This window comes from Lepidothrix coronata, unplaced genomic scaffold, assembly GCF_001604755.1.
Source record: "Lepidothrix coronata isolate B3197 unplaced genomic scaffold, Lepidothrix_coronata-1.0 Scaffold25, whole genome shotgun sequence".
NCBI classification, from domain to species: Eukaryota; Metazoa; Chordata; class Aves; order Passeriformes; family Pipridae; genus Lepidothrix; species Lepidothrix coronata.
The window spans coordinates 2779493-2796018 of NW_016690205.1; the positions used below are offsets into that span (position 1 = coordinate 2779493).

A 16526-nucleotide genomic window follows, 5' to 3' on the forward strand; every position below is an offset into this window, starting at 1 on the left:
AGAAAAGACAAACCAGGCTGTAGCTGGAGAAACCCCAGGGGCAGCAAAGGGAGCGGGGAAAGCCCAGCTGTGGCTTTTAGCCAGGAAATGCTTTGGTTGAATTAGTGAGGGGAGTGCACGGGATGGGAGTGGGGTGAAACACACCCTGCCTGTGTTAAGGCCAGGTGAGGCAGGTGACAAGCAGGGTGACAGAGTGTGGTGGCCCATCGACCTCTTTCATTAGTGCTGTGTCCCTGTCTGGGGCAGGGAGCCCTTCCCAGCAATGTCCTGCTGTGGTGTGGCCACGGGCGGCATAACCGGCGGTTCCCGTCCTGCTGTGACTGCAGCACCAGGGAGCCTGTTCTGCACCAGCCTGGGCAGGGCTTTCACAAAGGAAACCTTCCCTGAAAGTACCAAGGCACAGAAAGAAGGTGAAGGTCCTCTGAGCAGAAATCATGGCTGTGTAAGAGCATCCCACACCCGGGAGCGAGGTCAGTGCCACGAGACCTCGGTATTCTGTGTGATGAGGTTCAGTGTGCTGGGAGGATGTTTTCTTTTTCTTCTGCAAATATGTTTTTTGGTGCCCTTAGATCCCTCCTGCTGACCAAGGGAAGAAGACTCAGAATGTTCAACACAGAACTGAAACTAGACTTTCTTCCCTTCCCCACTTTTCCCACAAGTGTTGGCAGGCGTTTTAGGACAGCGTGCCCTTCTCTCCATGTTGTGTTCTTCACACTGTAAAATATAAACTAACCTGGATTTGTCCTTTCAACTTTAACCAGAGTAAGAAGAAGAAAGTTCCTTGTGGTTGCTCTCATTTTCTAACTGTGCTCTGCCTGGTTTTGCGCAGTTTTTATGTGTTTTCATATTTTTATTAGGCTAACTATGTCTAATGTGGTATCCCAGTAATGTCAGCAGCCCTCAGCACGCTGCCATCTGTCACAGGTGGCTCACACTGCTGTCCCAGGCGTGCTCACACCGTGATGTCATATCATGAGTTTGATGTGAGCTCTTATGGTTTAGATTAAGCAGGTCATCACAGCTTCATTGCTTGGGGGGAAGGCAGAGGTGAGTTTAGGGGTAACTCTCAGTCTAGAAAGCTGTGTTATCACTAACAGATACAGCCTTTTCTATTTCTCTTCATTGCGTTATTTTACAGTTCTAGAGACGGGGAGGGGGAAGGAAAAAAATCCATCACTCAAATTCTTGCAAAGTGGCTGAGTTTGTTTTGAAATGCGCCAGGCAAGGCTGCATCCAAGTGACTCTGTGTAATTATCTGGCAGGAGGAAAGGACCTCTGCAGTCAATAAACCATTTGTCATTAATTGAGTCCTTCAAAAACAGCGTAAGAGTGAGGTCAGTGCAGCAGAGGATGGGAAAGAGATGGACCTGCCTGGATTCCTGTGCCTGTGGTAGTGATAGTGCTAATGGACTGGCAGTGCTGAGCCTTGCAGGAATGAATAATCAGGGCAGGCTGAGAAACCTGTGAAGGCTGGGAGCTAAGCCAGACATTTATCAAGGGAAAGTTGACACTGTTGTTATGAACAAGGCTTTCAGCTGTTTCCCGAAAGATAATAACGGGCCAATGGTGGTTTGTGCACTGAAGAAATGTTGGGAGACCTTGGCAGGTTACTTGGCACGTGTCAAGTCTAGTAAAAATGACCCAGGAGGACCAGGTTTTTAGGGTCTGGATGCACAAATGAGTGCTCTGGTGCTGTTGAATTTCCTCTATCTCCCTCAGTTACTGTGTTTGGGTGGTCTAAATGTCATTCTCTTCTGACTTGCCTAAGTCTCTTTTGCAGCAACAAGAGAAGGGGAGGCAGGGAGAGAGAGAGAGAAAGAGAGAGAGGGAGGGAAGAGGCAGCTGAAGGCAATGGAAATAAATAGCAACATATTTCCAGAAGAGAACCAATTCCCAAGTGTGGGATTAAAAAAGCTTTTCCAAAGCCAAGTATTCAGCTCTGAGAGGAGGCAACTGTAAGAAGTGGTTTGTCTGAAGAAACTCACCTTTTCCCCTCTCCACATCTCGATTTCCTTCCCGGGGAGCAGCCAGTAATTTTGCAGTCTCCAGACTTCAAACAGTCAAGTCAGTAAATACAGATTTGGAAGCAGGAAAGATTCAATCCTTTCATCTTCTGGGCTTTGAAATTTAAAGGTACCTGTGGACTGGGCAGGAATACTTAAGGCCGTGAGTAAGCAGCAGGAGTGTTGTCAAGCAGAGTTTGGCTGTGATGGAGGCAGCATAACCTGAGCAGTTAAAGGAAAGACTCTGCAGTCCAAGAAAAAGGAGAAGCTGGAAAATATTTTTCAAATATGAATTTACTTGTGCTGGGAGTGACAGAAAGAAAGCAATGTTAGAAATAGAAACTGGGATAGTGTGGAATTTAAATTCTGTTGTAAATAAAATTGTTCCTCACTCCCATAAGCCGCTGGGGCCTCCAGGATCCCTGGTTGGACTTGGCAGTAAATCCCACTGTGCTTGTAACTGGGCCCAAGTGAATATCTAATATTATTTTGGAAGCTGTGTTCAGGATGTAGGAAAAAAAGAAAGACTTTTATTTTGCCTGCCAGTGAAGGTCATTGTGATTCTCAAATTGGTTGTCCTGCTTCAAAGAGAAGACTGTAACTAAAAAATGTCTCAACTCCCCTATATCAAAGGGCTATAAAATGATGCATTGATCTTGTACTAACTGATGATGTTGACCTCATATCTGTAGATAACAGGTGAGTTGTAACATGATTGTTTAGTGAATTGAGAAGATCTCAGCTACCATATTTTAGCAGGTGGAGTTGAATTAGGCAGCCAGACAGAGATGCTCTTGAATTTCTGGGATAATATTGGGTACCCTGGTGCACTGAATAAGATGAAGCACAAGGTTGTGCAGTTTGTAACAAGTGCTCTGCCAGGAGCTTGTTTCTGGAGGAAAGAAAGCATACTTGTGTCTAACGTGTGGGCAGCTGCTTTTGCCTCTGCTTTTGCTGCACAGCAGCTCTGCAGGCTGGCACCGGGGGGTCCCTGGTCCTGTCAGTGTGAGCAGTGGTGTGTCAATGGCATTTAAACTGTGTGTGGTATTAGTTCACCAAACCTTGCTCTTGTGTCTGTCATTCTTTCCCATCAGGGTTTCTCAGTCTTTCCATTTCCTTTGCTCATGTAAAGCCTTTTTTTTTGGTGAGGCATGAGAGAGAGGAATGTGCAGTGAATAGTTCCTACATCCACTTTGCAGACTTGTTACTGTAAATACCAGTGAGACAGAGCTGAGGGGGTTCAAATTAAAAACTGCATCATGTTTCTGGTAGCAGCTGGATTTGCACATGTATTTATTGACAAACAACTGATGGATTAAATAGTGCATATTAAATCTAGGGACCATGCATAGAAGTTACCCAGTGGTCTAAAATTTGCAATAGTTTATATGGCAGGAGATAACATCAGGAGGAGCTCACAATATTTTTCCAGAGGCTGATGTTGTTACCCCATTTCACAGATAGTGAATCTAGGGCAGGGGAAGATAAAGAGCTTTGCTCAAGGTCAGCCAGTAGCAGAGCCGAGAGCAAACCGAGCTTTTATGAGTCCCTGCTCATTTTTCTGCCCCTTGCCAGCATTGCTGCTCCATTTTCCATTACTTTTCTTTTCCATTACTCTTTCTTAAACTTTCAGACTGCAGTTTTGGCTTTGCTCTGCAAACAGCATCGATGATCTGTCGATGTGCATCCGCAGAAAGTAATTTTGGAAGAGGGAAGATGCGGGTGGATCAAGCGCTAGGAAGGAAGAGAAACCCAAACAACTCTCTCCCCTCCCACCATCCCACCCCCAAAATAAACACAACTCCCCCAGGAATCTCCTGCTTCAACATTTGTGGTGGTAAAGGGATGATTCATTCCTTTTTCTAGGACAGCACACACACTGTTTGGCGTGTCTGCCCTTTCTGTATCTCTGTAGACCTCTATCTATGAAGGTAAAGGCTGGCTAAGCCTTGTTTTCTTTTGTATTCAGACACTAAAAGTGAGCAAGCTGAAGTGACTTGCAAATGTGAAAAATATTCAGGTGATCCATAAAATAATGCAGAATAGGTGCGTGGATAAAAATGTCACTAATGTTGATAGGGGAGCAGCGAATGCAATAGCTGGAACTCCAAATATCAGTTAAAAATGTGCATTTGGGAGAGTGAAAGAGAAACCTGCTCTTTAAACCTTTTATGAGAAGCTGTACCTCAAGCTGGGTGCTGTGTGGTGGTGGCTGTCTCACAATGCCCCAGAGTGAGAGGGGGGGTGTATTTCAGGTTGGTTGGTTTGTTTGTTTTTCTATAGACTTTCTACTATATTTCTTTTTCTATAGATACCTTTTCTATAGATTTGATCTCTCTGTGTATCAACTCTATGTCACTCAAAGTCCTGCCACAGCGAAGTGGTGAAATCAATGCCTTCCCCAGCTGCAGAGAAGCAGCATCTTAGGAAGCTTTTTTTAGCCTCTTAAGAAGCTTTTTTTAGGTTTCTCCTTGGAGAAATAAATGTTTAAGAAGTATGATAACAAGAACTTGTTTTTATTCCCTGGTGTCTTCATACCAGGGTTCCTGGAAGTTGAAACTAAGCCTCTCTTAGGCAGGGATTTCTTCTGAAGATGCAGTGTGAAAGTTTCTCACATACTTAAACTGAGATCCTAATGGGTTTATAATTTTAAGAGGCATTTTCAAGGCGGGACAGCTGTTGGTTCCGTGTCAGATATAGGAATTACCACATCGTTGTTACTTAATGGGCATTTTGAGGTTGTTTTGCTGGTTCTCTGCCTGTGGTGAGTGGAGCTGGGAGGTAAAGCAGGGTGATGACCCGACTTGGAAGGGACACAGACTGAACACAGGGCTGGATAAAGGAGAGGAGAAATTATTCCTGACTCATCTGTTGTATTTTCAGCCTTCTGCAGAGAAGAGAATACATCCTCTTTAACCCGTTGGCTGAAATGTTCTGTTCATCTGTCTGCAGGAAATCAGGCAGACTCCATTCCAAAACTACCTGACTTACATTTCTTAATGTTTCCAGCTCAGACAGGACTACTCTTAGTGCCATTTTTGAGCTCAGCACTCTTTGCCCTTGCCCTGAATTGCTCCTCACCTTTATTTTGTGCACCTGAGCATCTCCCTGCAGGCTGCCTCCCTCCCCTCCTCATCCCGATGCTGGCACGGCCACCCGGAGCCGTGTGCCTTTGTCAGAGGGCTGCTGGCTTCCAATTAATTTGTCATCTCCAACGAGCCCGGGCTCAGCATTGTATTAATATGGCAATGCTGCTCCGGGAACGGCGTGTTCCTGCTCCCGGGGCCGCGTTCCTCCAGCCCGGGGCTCCAGGCCCGGCTGTTTATGCACAAGCTGGGTTTCCTCCCACCTCACCGCCGGTGTTTACAGAAGGAATCGCAGTTTCCTGTTGTGTTAGATGGAGCTGTCGCTCCGCTCTGGGTTCCTGCCCTCCCGGCTTACACCCAGTTGCTTTCGAGCCTCATCAGCTTGAAAGTCTGTTGCTTTTGCTCGTTGCTGTAATAACTGCGAGCCTATTTTGCAGGGGCAGCCAGTGCACTTGGTTTATAAAAGAATTTCTGGCATTTCTGAGAGGTTTTATATACGTATTTTCTCCCTGTGAGGTTCTGCAAGGGTTGCTAAAGCCCAAGGCTGTTCCCATCAGATAAAATAGGGGCTATGCCCATTTTAGAGATAAATCTTAGGGCACTGAGGATTCAAATTGCTTTTTTGCAATGTTGTATGGAGTTGCATGGAGGCTGAGTAACACAGCTTAGACCAAGATGCACACATACAGGGTGTTCCTCCTCTGCAGAACCTTCAAACCATCTGATCTACCCAGCAATTCAGCAGTTGAGTTGCAACAAGGATATTCTACATGTGATAAACTTACCGCTTATTCAGCCTTGTAGATAAGTGGTAGGAAAAGTTCCTGTTTGGCTAAAAATTTGAATATCAATCTGAAATTGTGCTAGAAGAAAGCTGTAGGCACATTGCAGGAGGATGTTGCCCATTGGCCATTTTCAGTGACAAGAACACCTTGAGTTACAAAGGAATTGGATACCAAAGAGGTCTGATTCATGCTAAGAAAGAAGGTGGACTAAAGAGGCCGGACCAAAGTTCTCTGAAGACTTTGCTTTACAATTTAATTATCTTCAAATACTTTCTGTAGCTGTTTTCTTGTTTTGTATACACAGAAGAGCTCTGTATGTGTCATTCTCTCCATATAGCCTGATCATTCTTAGAATCACAGGATCACAGAGTGGTTTGGGTTGGAAGGGACCTTAAAATCTCCCTGCAAACCCATAAGGTCAGCTTTGGTTTTTGAGAATATTAATTTAAACCTGCAATTTTATTTGCCTTCATTTTGTTGCTCAAACGTGAGATGCTGTGTGAGCAACCACACATTGGTCTGAAAACTGTCCTGTGCTACCATTAATTTGAGTGCTGTTCTGTTCCACAAACTTTGTGTAGATTCCCCGTTTTGTTTAGCTTGGCAGCTCTTTGTGGCTTGTTTAAAATCGGTGATTAAAATGAATGGGTTTAGGCTTTTGGATTGGCAGGGAAAATACAAAGTCCTCGTTAAAGGCTGTCAAGAAAGAATTGATCATCTAAATATTACAATGATGAAAATGGACTTAATTTTCCCTTTGCAAGTGTGTGTCCACAGCAAAAAGTGATTTTACTTTAAATCCTCACTTTATCTTGCAGTGGTTCTTGCTGCAGGAAATATTTCAAGTGAATACCAGATTTGTGCAGTTCACTGTCTGGAGAGGTTTCAAGCATTTTATTCTACCATTATTTAGGGCTATGAAAATATTTTTGCTTTTGGGGTTGTCACAGTCTCTTACTTTTTCCTCTCAGAAACCTGTGAAGGGTCTAGCTCCTCCATGGATTATACAAGGGGAAAAATAACTGATGTCATAGCATCTTTATTAACAAGGTGCTGTGGTTTAGGCCTCTTAAAATTCCCTCCACTGACCTAAGAGTTGCTCTTGAGCAAATTGCCTATGACACGTAGAATGTTGTTTCTTATTTTTTTAGTGTTTTCATTGCGTAATATCCTATTTTGGTGTATTACACAATTTACCCTTGAATAGGAAGCGGCATATTTAGGCTTGCAGTTTTCTGTAATTTAGAAAAAAAAAAGTGTGGCAGCAGATTCCCACCCTTTTTCCTTGTCTCTCTCCAGCAAGGAGGGCTTGTTGATACCCCCATTTTCAGCGTCAGCTGAGCACCTTTGCTGGAGATTTTTGTCTCCCATGGTAGTGTCAGAGGTTTTAGTTTTCCTATATATGAATGGGGGTTTGTGCAAACACCAGTGGCTGCAGTTTTATTTGGGAGGGTGGAAGCTCTCCAAGTAAAACTCGACGTGGTTTGTGGTTTGTGTTGGTGGCCACCGGTTCTGGCAGCCCAGAGGTTTCGTGACTGCTGGAGCCCTTTTGGTTTCGTTCTGCAGAGAATCCCAAACCCAAGCTGTGCTCCCAGACCCTCGTTGTGTACCTGTGCCTAAATAAAATGTTGACCAACTGGCGAGCACGGGAGGAAATAGTCACCTATTTTCAGCAGTGTGGGTGGTTTTAATATCTTTAGTTATCGACTTCAGCAGGTTGTGGTGGCTCTGCCTGTACTGTGTGTTAGTGGGTGAGGATTTCATAGACATGCTTCTGATCACTGTGGAGTTAACAGGAAAAGACAGAACGGCCATAGATCCCTGGGTCCAAGCCCCATTTTCTTCCACTGGTACCAGTCTGCTGTTGGCAGACCCTGGGACCTCACCAGTGGAGATGGTGGTGCTGTATCTGACGGACAGGGTGGGGTGACAGAGCCTTCCTGGCTCTGTGTGTGCAGCTCAGGTGCAAGCAAGAAGCAAACCCAAAGGACATTATAATTTGGTGCCCCTGCAAGGACAGGGACGTTTCACTTTTCCAGTATGAAGCAGCTTTAGTGATGAACCTGGAGGTGGTGCTCCACCATCCCTGCAATTTGCATCCTCTTTACCAGTTCTAAAATTACAAATACTGCCATTTGCAGCTGGTTTGGATGGTTATTGTTTCATGAGAAGTTTTTTGGTGATTTTTTTTTTTAAATATCTGAATGGGAATGGACGTTTCTTTCTGTTTTTAAAAGGAATCAAAGTTTGATTGCAGGCTGAGTGTGGAGCTTTTCACTTGGGACATGAGGATATCTGGTGTGGTGACACCAAGTGAGGGTGGCTGACAGAAGTTTTGTGGTGCTTGCTGGGGTGTGCCTCTCTTTTCCCTCACTGTATCTAAGATAAAAAGCCCTTTTGAATGGGATAATTTTGTTGGTTCTATCTTCAGGCAGTGGGAAGGAGACATGGGAATGCTGGGGATGCCTCAGTGCAGGCTGACTGCTTTGGATGCAGTCGGGAAGCAGAGGATGGAGAACAAACTGTGCTGGTGGACAAGAGCAGAACCCCCTTGTTTGAGAGGAGGAAAACACCTGAAAACTGCATGGGGAAAAGATCCATTTCTGACTGAGATGTGCCTAAAACTGTTTGAAGACCTGCTCTCATGAGAGAAGGACTTATGTCAGGAGAAGATCCTTTCAGACAGTTCTCCCAAGTGAAGGGGAGGGGTTACTTTAACAAGATTTCAATCTCCAAAGCATCTGTTTAGTTTGGCTCAAAATATCACCCAAAGCAGCACGTGAGAGTTGTAAGCATTAATGCATTCATGCCACTTTGAGTAATGACCTAATCAGAACCCAGATCTTAATATGCTTTTTGGCTCCTCTTTATGAAACTGAATTATTTCAGTTGTTTACAGCTGGGTGTGCTTTTTTTTTTTCATGGCTTGGTACTCTGTCTTGCCTTCCTAGCAAGTTTGTTTACAGGTATTAGTCCTTTTAATGTCAGTTGGCAGAGATTTGCCTTTTCATTTGAGGTCTGACAGCCAGCACACCTTTGAAGTCCTGGAAGAATTATTTGCCTTGGGAATTTTTCGTGCTGTAACCTATTTATATTTTTTTAAGTCAGGTTTTTATCATTAGCTGGATTCACAGCAGTCATCTTTATAATTTAATTAATAAAGGTTTCTTAGCCATGCTTGTGGGCATTTAGGGCATTGTGCAATAGTTCAATAAAAATGTTACAAAACACAATAATCACAGCATATAAATAGAAAGAGGAGCAGTCTGTGAAGATCTGAACGTCAGAGCCTGAAGGTATTTAGGAACTGGAGCTTTATTCAAGCTCACCTCTCACTGATTTAAAAACAAAAACCCAACCAACTAACCAAAGAAAAATAAACCCCAAGAAACTTACCACCAAACCACAAAAAACTCCAACCCACAAAGCAAAAAAATAATGAAAATATTAATAACAAAATTCCAGAAGGTTGTGCTTTAAAGCAAAAGTCCAGAAAATTGGGGAAACTTTATTCTTATTAATTCAACCTTGATTATACCAAAGAAGCAGTTTTTAACTTGGAGAACTGCACTCTTTGGATCAACTTAAGCGCGGAATTAAGTTGGCCACCCACCTATGGGGTACCTGTTAGTCAGGATGGACATTGTGGTTAGATGAGAACATGAAAATACACAGGCAGTGGGAACTAAATAGTCAAACCCATATCATCAATTGGAACTTAAAACTATTGCCTTTTTGTTGCTTGATAGTCAAGCACAGTCCACGAAACCTCTGCAGAGTCTCCAGCTCTTTAAACCTGGAAACTTTTGGAGGATGTTGTGTTATACCCATTCCACTCTTAAAGCTGCTTTCTACTAAGACCCTGAGCTATTTTATACAGCTGAAAAACATCTGTGTCAGAGAGAAGAGGAAAGGATCTCCAGGGAAATTACCAATTTCACCTCTGTCTTCTCCAGTGGCTGGTGATGGCTGGGAACTACCACGTGGTGGTTGAGGAAGGAGCATCTGCTCATATTAGGTTTGTAATATTGGTGCTTTTGTGGCACTTTAGGCTTGCATGTAGTAGCTTGTGCCGGGATTCAGACCTAAGGTAGAATTTTACACAGTGGTGGTTCCTTGTAGGAAAGATAAGTTCACCTCTCAGCTCCCACGTGTGTGGCTCAGCAATCCCAAAGAGCAATTAGCTATAGTGAGCATTAATATCTACTTCATAGGTAAAGGGTATGGATGTACATGTTCCCATTTTGGTCTAATTTTTCTCATATATAGAAGAAATTTTCCACATGTTAATGCTTTTACTACAGCCTTCAGATTTTATGTCATCACCTGATGGTAAAGACCAGTTGACGAGAATTTTTTGTTTTTTATTAACATTCATCAATGAATTCAGCTGAATAGTACTTTGACTGTTGATAGTACTTTGACTGTTGTTTATTTGCTCTAAAAAGGTATGTTTTCCATTTAAATGGGCAGGGGTTCAAGAGCTGTTGCAAAATTGTGTTACACAATGCAGGAATTCCTAATACATAAGCAATAGGCAGGCGTGGTGAGCTCCTGTGAGCTTTTTGGGTCAGTGTGCCATGAATCAGTATTTAGTATCTAATTTTTTCAGAGTATGAAATTTTGAACTTTTTTTTTCGCTCTGCAGTTTAGTTTTGGGACTTCATGAGGAGGTGGGTTATGCACAAAATACTGTTGTCTCTGAAATCCTCTGATTCCAAGTGAAGGCAGCCCTGAGGTGAATTATTTGTAGTCTCACCATGTACAGCCTGGGCAACCTTTCTCTTCTTGAATAGCTAAATGCTAAAAAGATTGAAGGCATAAAAAAAAAAGCTGTGTGTTTCCTGTGCAGTTCCCTCATCCATGGAGCTCTCTTTTTTTCCCAAGGGCAGGATGTGACCTCTGGATTGTAGCTGAGATGAAACCACTTTATAAGCAGTGATCAAAAAGCATATTGATGGATACAGTAATGCCCTGTGGTGTTTTATCCCAAATTCATGTTAATCCCATCTGATTATCTGTCAAAGCACCTATTTATTGTGAGTGAATAATTCAAAACTGCAGTCCTCATTCTAGAAGTTTTCCAAAACACCCCCATTATAGTTGTCAGCTTTATAGCCATGGTGGGGTTTGTTTGATGCTGAATATTTCTAATATACAACATGAATCCTTTGGTAAATTGATGTTTGTCTATCAGCAAGCCCTTATGCCTCTCTGGGGTGAAGTCCAAGGGCAGTTTATGTGTAAATCAGAGAAAGCACTGAATACTCTTGAGGAAGAGAGTAGGTGAGAGCACAAGTTTCCTGATCGATGTTCCTGCTTCATAAAGCAGATAAACATCTCCAGACAGTGATCCCAAACTGCACAGTGGATTACGTGGTTACTGCTGAGGCTGCTGCTCATGACTGACTGCATTTAAAAGCCCTTGAGATGCTTCACAGGGTATAAATAGGAAAAAAACCTGTTCTTAAGTGATCAGATAGTGTTTGGGTTGAGCATCCACCCCTCTCATGAGGGCAGTTTGTGCTGGCTGACATTGGAACACGTTCACCCCTGAATCAAACCAGTGTCTGGATAGTACTGAAAGCAGAGATGTTTTGTTCTCAAATCATTATTGTCTCCAGTATATACTTGAAAATTTGCATAGTTCTCCACTCTGGTTTTTCTAATAATGAAGGGCACTCAGGGTTTTGGTGTTGGGATGATTTTATAGGATAGTCCTGTCTCCTACAATTCTGCAAATAAATCGTCCTGTTACAGCACCAAAGGCACTTACAGCACCCACAAGCTGCTTATTGCTTAATCTCTGGACTGATTTAGAAGCCCAGTGGCAAGGATGGATTGGAGCAGCACAACACATTAATACTCATCTGCAAGTCAGTTAGAGGTTTGGCTTGTGCCTGTATAACATGAGATGGAGGCATCAGATAAAAAAGTGAAAACAAAGGGGGTTCCTTGCCTCTAAAGAAACACAAAATAACTCTCTGGGGTCTTCCCAATTCCTTAGTTGCTCCCAGTTTTAAAAAGGAAAGTTTTGCCCCCAAACTGCTTGAGAAGGAGGAGCTGTGTCAGAATTGTGAGTTTTTCCCAGAGACCTTTAGATGTCTGATGGTGCAGACAGGTTTTCTGTTGTCCACAATGGGAGTTTGGTGTCCAGTTGCTTTTGAAAATCCCACTGACCCTCCTAAATACTCAGTGACCATGAGCTTTTGTTACAGCACTGCCCAGGAATGCAGAGCTTTGCGGTCCCATTGTCCTCGTGTGTTTTCATATCTATTTTATAGTCCTGGGGTGGCTCAGTAACTCCAAAGCACACGGGATCCACTCCCTATGGAGCTGATGGACCTCAGGTGGTCTCAGTGGAAAGGATGCCTTGGGTATGGTTGTGTGGAGCATATGTAAGGTGCACCCATGTGTAGGTGCCAGGCTGAGGGTGGTGGCTCAGGCTCAGTGGGGACACTGGTGGGAAAGGAAGCCCAAAACTTGTACCCAAGTTAAACTTTCCCAGCAGCTGCTGAGGGCTTGCACCAGGGTCAGGACCTCTGTGTCCTCAGCATTTTACAAATGCAGCAGCATGAAACTTCAAAACCTCCAAGAAGGCGTATTTTGGCAGAGGAACAGAGCTCGTTTGTTTAATCTGAGAAGACCATACAAGCGAAATGGACCATCCAGAAAAGAGGCGAGAGCAGCAATGGAGGCATCTGAGTACAAAATCCCTTTGACAAGGGAAAAGAGGGCAGTGCAGACCTGGACTAAACCCTGTGCTCCTCCAGTGCCTCGTCCCTGGGCACCACGGGGGATGAACCGAGCTCTGTGACTGCGGCCGCGGCTCTGCTGCCCCATGGCCCAGTGATCCAGACAAGGAGATTTCACGGATCCTTTGTCCTAAGGATAAAGCACGCTGCCTCCGTGCAAAGAGGCAGCAAGGAAATCTGGGTCCCAGGGTCACGCTGCAGATGACTTTTAAGGAAGGGGAAGATATCCACTCGGAGCTTTTTTTAATTCAGGTGTTTTGCAATGACCCTCCTCTGGTCACTTGAAGAACTCATGACATGTTTTCTGTTTCTATTTCAGGCCAAGAATACCCTAACAGCCTGAGGCACAAGTACAACTTTATTGCAGATGTGGTGGAGAAGATAGCTCCTGCTGTGGTTCACATTGAATTGTTTCGCAAGTAAACAAGATGCCCAGTTTTGATTTTATTATTATTTTTTTTTTGTATTCTTGAAAACAGCTGCCAGCCTGCCAGAAATGTTGATTGATGCTGTGTAATAGCAAAGAGGCTTTTGAGATAATAAATATCTGTCATGCTTAAGATTTAAAGATAATTTAAGAGTCCTGGCAAAAAAATTAGTTAAGCTAATGCATGTGCTTTATCTTCTTAATGAGAGTAAGTAGCAGTAGATATCCTAAAACATCAAAACCCACCAAGCTCCTTTTGGCTGTGTGGTATTTGGAGTGATCTTCCAGCTTTTTTTGCAATGATAAATATTTGATTTTCCTTGTCTTTTAGGCTCCCCTATTCGAAGAGGGAGGTTCCTGTTGCCAGTGGTTCAGGGTTCATTGTCTCAGAAGATGGACTGATCGTGACAAACGCCCACGTCGTCACCAACAAAAACCGGGTGAAGGTGGAGCTGAAGAACGGGGAAACATATGAAGCCAAAATTAAAGATGTTGATGAAAAATCAGACATTGCACTAATTAAAATAGATGCTCAGGTAAGTCACTAAAACAAGACACATTTTATTCCTCTAATTTTAGTGCCATCCTTTCCAAAAACTGCTGCTGATTTTCGTGTTTGATGGAAAAACAAGTAGTTTGCTGGGCTGGGTTTTATGGAGGATATTTGAGCAAGGTGGATACGCCTTTTTAAAAGCTGAGTTTGTGGGTGGTAGTGGTTAATTTTGTCACCTCTCAGTGTAGAGCAAGAAGTCAGCAGCACTTCTGTATGTATCCTCAAAATAAAAACTAGAAACATAGTTTGCTGGCTGGTTTGCACACACATTATCTGATAAAACTCTCAGAGAAGAAATGGGGGTGTTCTTTTGTGCTTGGGAGAGGGATGTTTTAGTCTGTCTCAAGTGCCTACATTGAAGTCACAGATTGCTTTCAGAGGACGCATTTTCCCTCTGAAAGGCTGCACCACACAGATATAGATCATGAAATGGAAAATATCCCGGGAAGCATCTTGCACATGGAAATTGGAGCTGGCTTGGAAAGACGCTCTTACACTGCAAGTGGTTTTCTGGACAAATGAGAATGTAACTTCCCATCCATAGTCCCCCTCCATATCAGATGTACGTCTGTCAGCATTATTCTGTCTCCTCTAACAGCAGGAAAGCTGTCATGAGGTTGTGCCGTGGAATGCAAGCGGAATATTGTGTCGAAATCCTGCGTAATGTAGATGCAATTAGATGCATGTGATTGCTTGGGGTGCTGCTCATCTTGGTTTCCCTTGTTTGGCCTGTCAGTTAATGACCTCCAAACTTAACGGGCAAGAATGTTTCATTTGAAACACATGACTCAAAAACGTGTAGGTCTTGCAGTGTTGTTTTAGTTCAGACCTATTCCCCAGTGAGGCCAAAAGTGTTTGTGCCAGAGTTCATGACTAAATCAGATGTCCAGTGCAGAACTCTTGGATGACCCGAGATAAGAAGTGCTCCTGCTGCTCCCTTGCCACCTTTATCATTTAAAAGCTTTTTCTTATTCTTATTTAAAATCTTCTTAACAGCAAACAGACAGGAAAATTTAACAATACCAATAAAGCTTTTAGCCATGTTGATTTTCCCTCCTTTTTCCTGAGGTAACTTACTTACATCAATCGCTTATTTTCTCATTTTTATCTTAAAGTAAGCAAAAGCAGTAACAAAGCAAAGGGAAAGATCCCCAGGATGAGCACTGTCAGCATTAGGATGAGTAGGGATACATCAGGGAGTGAAGGGCAGCTGGAAAAGTGCTTTAAAACTGGAAGCAAAACACAGTGGAGAAAGCAGAGCAGAGAAAGATGGTGAGAAGAGGATTTGGAGCAGCAGGAAGGTGAACTGCAGAGGAGACATGGGAGTTGGAGAGGAACCACTGAACTGATGTGACGGGTCATTTTGAGGATTTGGGAAGAGAGCAGCCATGGGATTGAATGTTATTTGATATCCTAAGGAAATGGCTCCAAAATTCCTTGGGAAACTGCTTGTTGCAAGGGAGAACCTGGAAGACTGGAAGCAGCTTGGAAAAGAGAGAATGCAGCCAGATGAGTTGCCTTCCTTAAGGCAGGAAACTTTTTCTGTTTTGGAGCTAAGCCAAACCAGCTATATTTATATTTTTGAGGGTGGACAGGGAGGGATTGACTCACTAATAGTCAGTTTTCTATGAGAAAAAGGGTTGGCTTTAATGAATCCTTGGGAAGCATCTCTGTGCCTGGAGGCTGAGCTCCTGCAGAAGGAGGTGAGCAAGCCCCCGCTGTGTCCCTCACATAATGTCAGCTCAGCACATCCATCTGGGTATCAGGATATCAAATTTCACATCTCTGCTCTAAATCAGGTATAATATGGATTAAACTTGGGTCTGACACACCCTTGGCAAGTGTCCTATCAGTGGTACAACCCCAGTACCTTTTGTGTTGTTGCCCCACTGGCCTCTCCCATTGCAGCTCAGGATAATTTTGAGAAGACTTGGGAAAAACTTCTTGCACCACTTGTTTTTTTTGGTGGGATGGGAGGCCCAGATTTCCAGCTGGTTCTAGAGACGTGGCACTGGCAAATCCCAGTCCAAGGTGAGGCCTGAGGCACCTCTGTTCCCAAGACAGATGTGAGAAAGGCAGCATTAGAAACACAAAATTTTATGTGTTCACGAAAAAGTTAAAATGGAAAAGAAGTCAGCTGAGAAATTGGTTCTCAGACTGAGCTTTTATGGGACGTTTTTACGTACCCATTCAAGTTCAGCATTTGAGCTTTCCTTTTTGTACCGAAATGCCTTGCAACCATTCAAATTCATAAAAGGCTTTTTAAAGTCACTGAGGTAATAAGTTGTTGAAGTTGAAATGTATTTGATGGCTAAAGAAGTCAATGGGATGGTACAAATGACCCTTTAAAAATCTGGATACGACATGAAAACCACTCCTAGAATTTTTCTGAAGCAAGAGGTGAAGTTCTTAATTTTGAATAAATTATTCAAAGGTGACATCAAAGCTGCAGAAGTTTGTTGTTTTTTTTTTTTTCCTTCTCTTTCTGTGTGGCATGAAAAGGCAGGATCTGAAGGATGAGGAATGTCTCTGTGGTTAGAAACAGAGCTGGGCTTGAAGTATGGGATTAGCCTGTCAGCTGGTATTCCTAAAGCTGTTCAGATTTTGCAGCAGCCTGAATGCTGTTTCTGTTTAAGGTGTGAACATCTGGCCAAAGACATTACTAGAGCTAATTTGGCTTTGCTGAGTGCAATAGGAAATGAAAGAGGGTGGTAAAATCTGGGCACCAGTAAGAATGAACTGTTTCCCTGATTAAATTCCTCTTTGTGGAAAAACACATTGCAACTAGTGAGGAACAGAAACCTTGGAGTAGTTGTTCCAGTCCTGAAATGTATTTGTTTTTACAGTCTATAAAAAGAGAGCAACTGTGTTTCTCGTGTCTGTAGTAACAGAGAGCAGTTTGCTGAAGTGTTGAAAG

General features: G+C 43.3%; 1 protein-coding gene across 1 annotated transcript in view; it reads left to right on the plus strand.

The window, feature by feature from the left end:
- The window catches only part of HTRA1 (HtrA serine peptidase 1), a 33040-nt gene that overhangs the window by 3045 nt on the left and 13469 nt on the right, over positions 1-16526 (plus strand). The window contains exons 2-3 of the mRNA XM_017809302.1: positions 12949-13048; positions 13388-13592. Of these exons, the coding sequence (XP_017664791.1) occupies positions 12949-13048; positions 13388-13592 (305 nt within the window). The remainder of the gene's footprint in view (positions 1-12948; positions 13049-13387; positions 13593-16526) is intronic.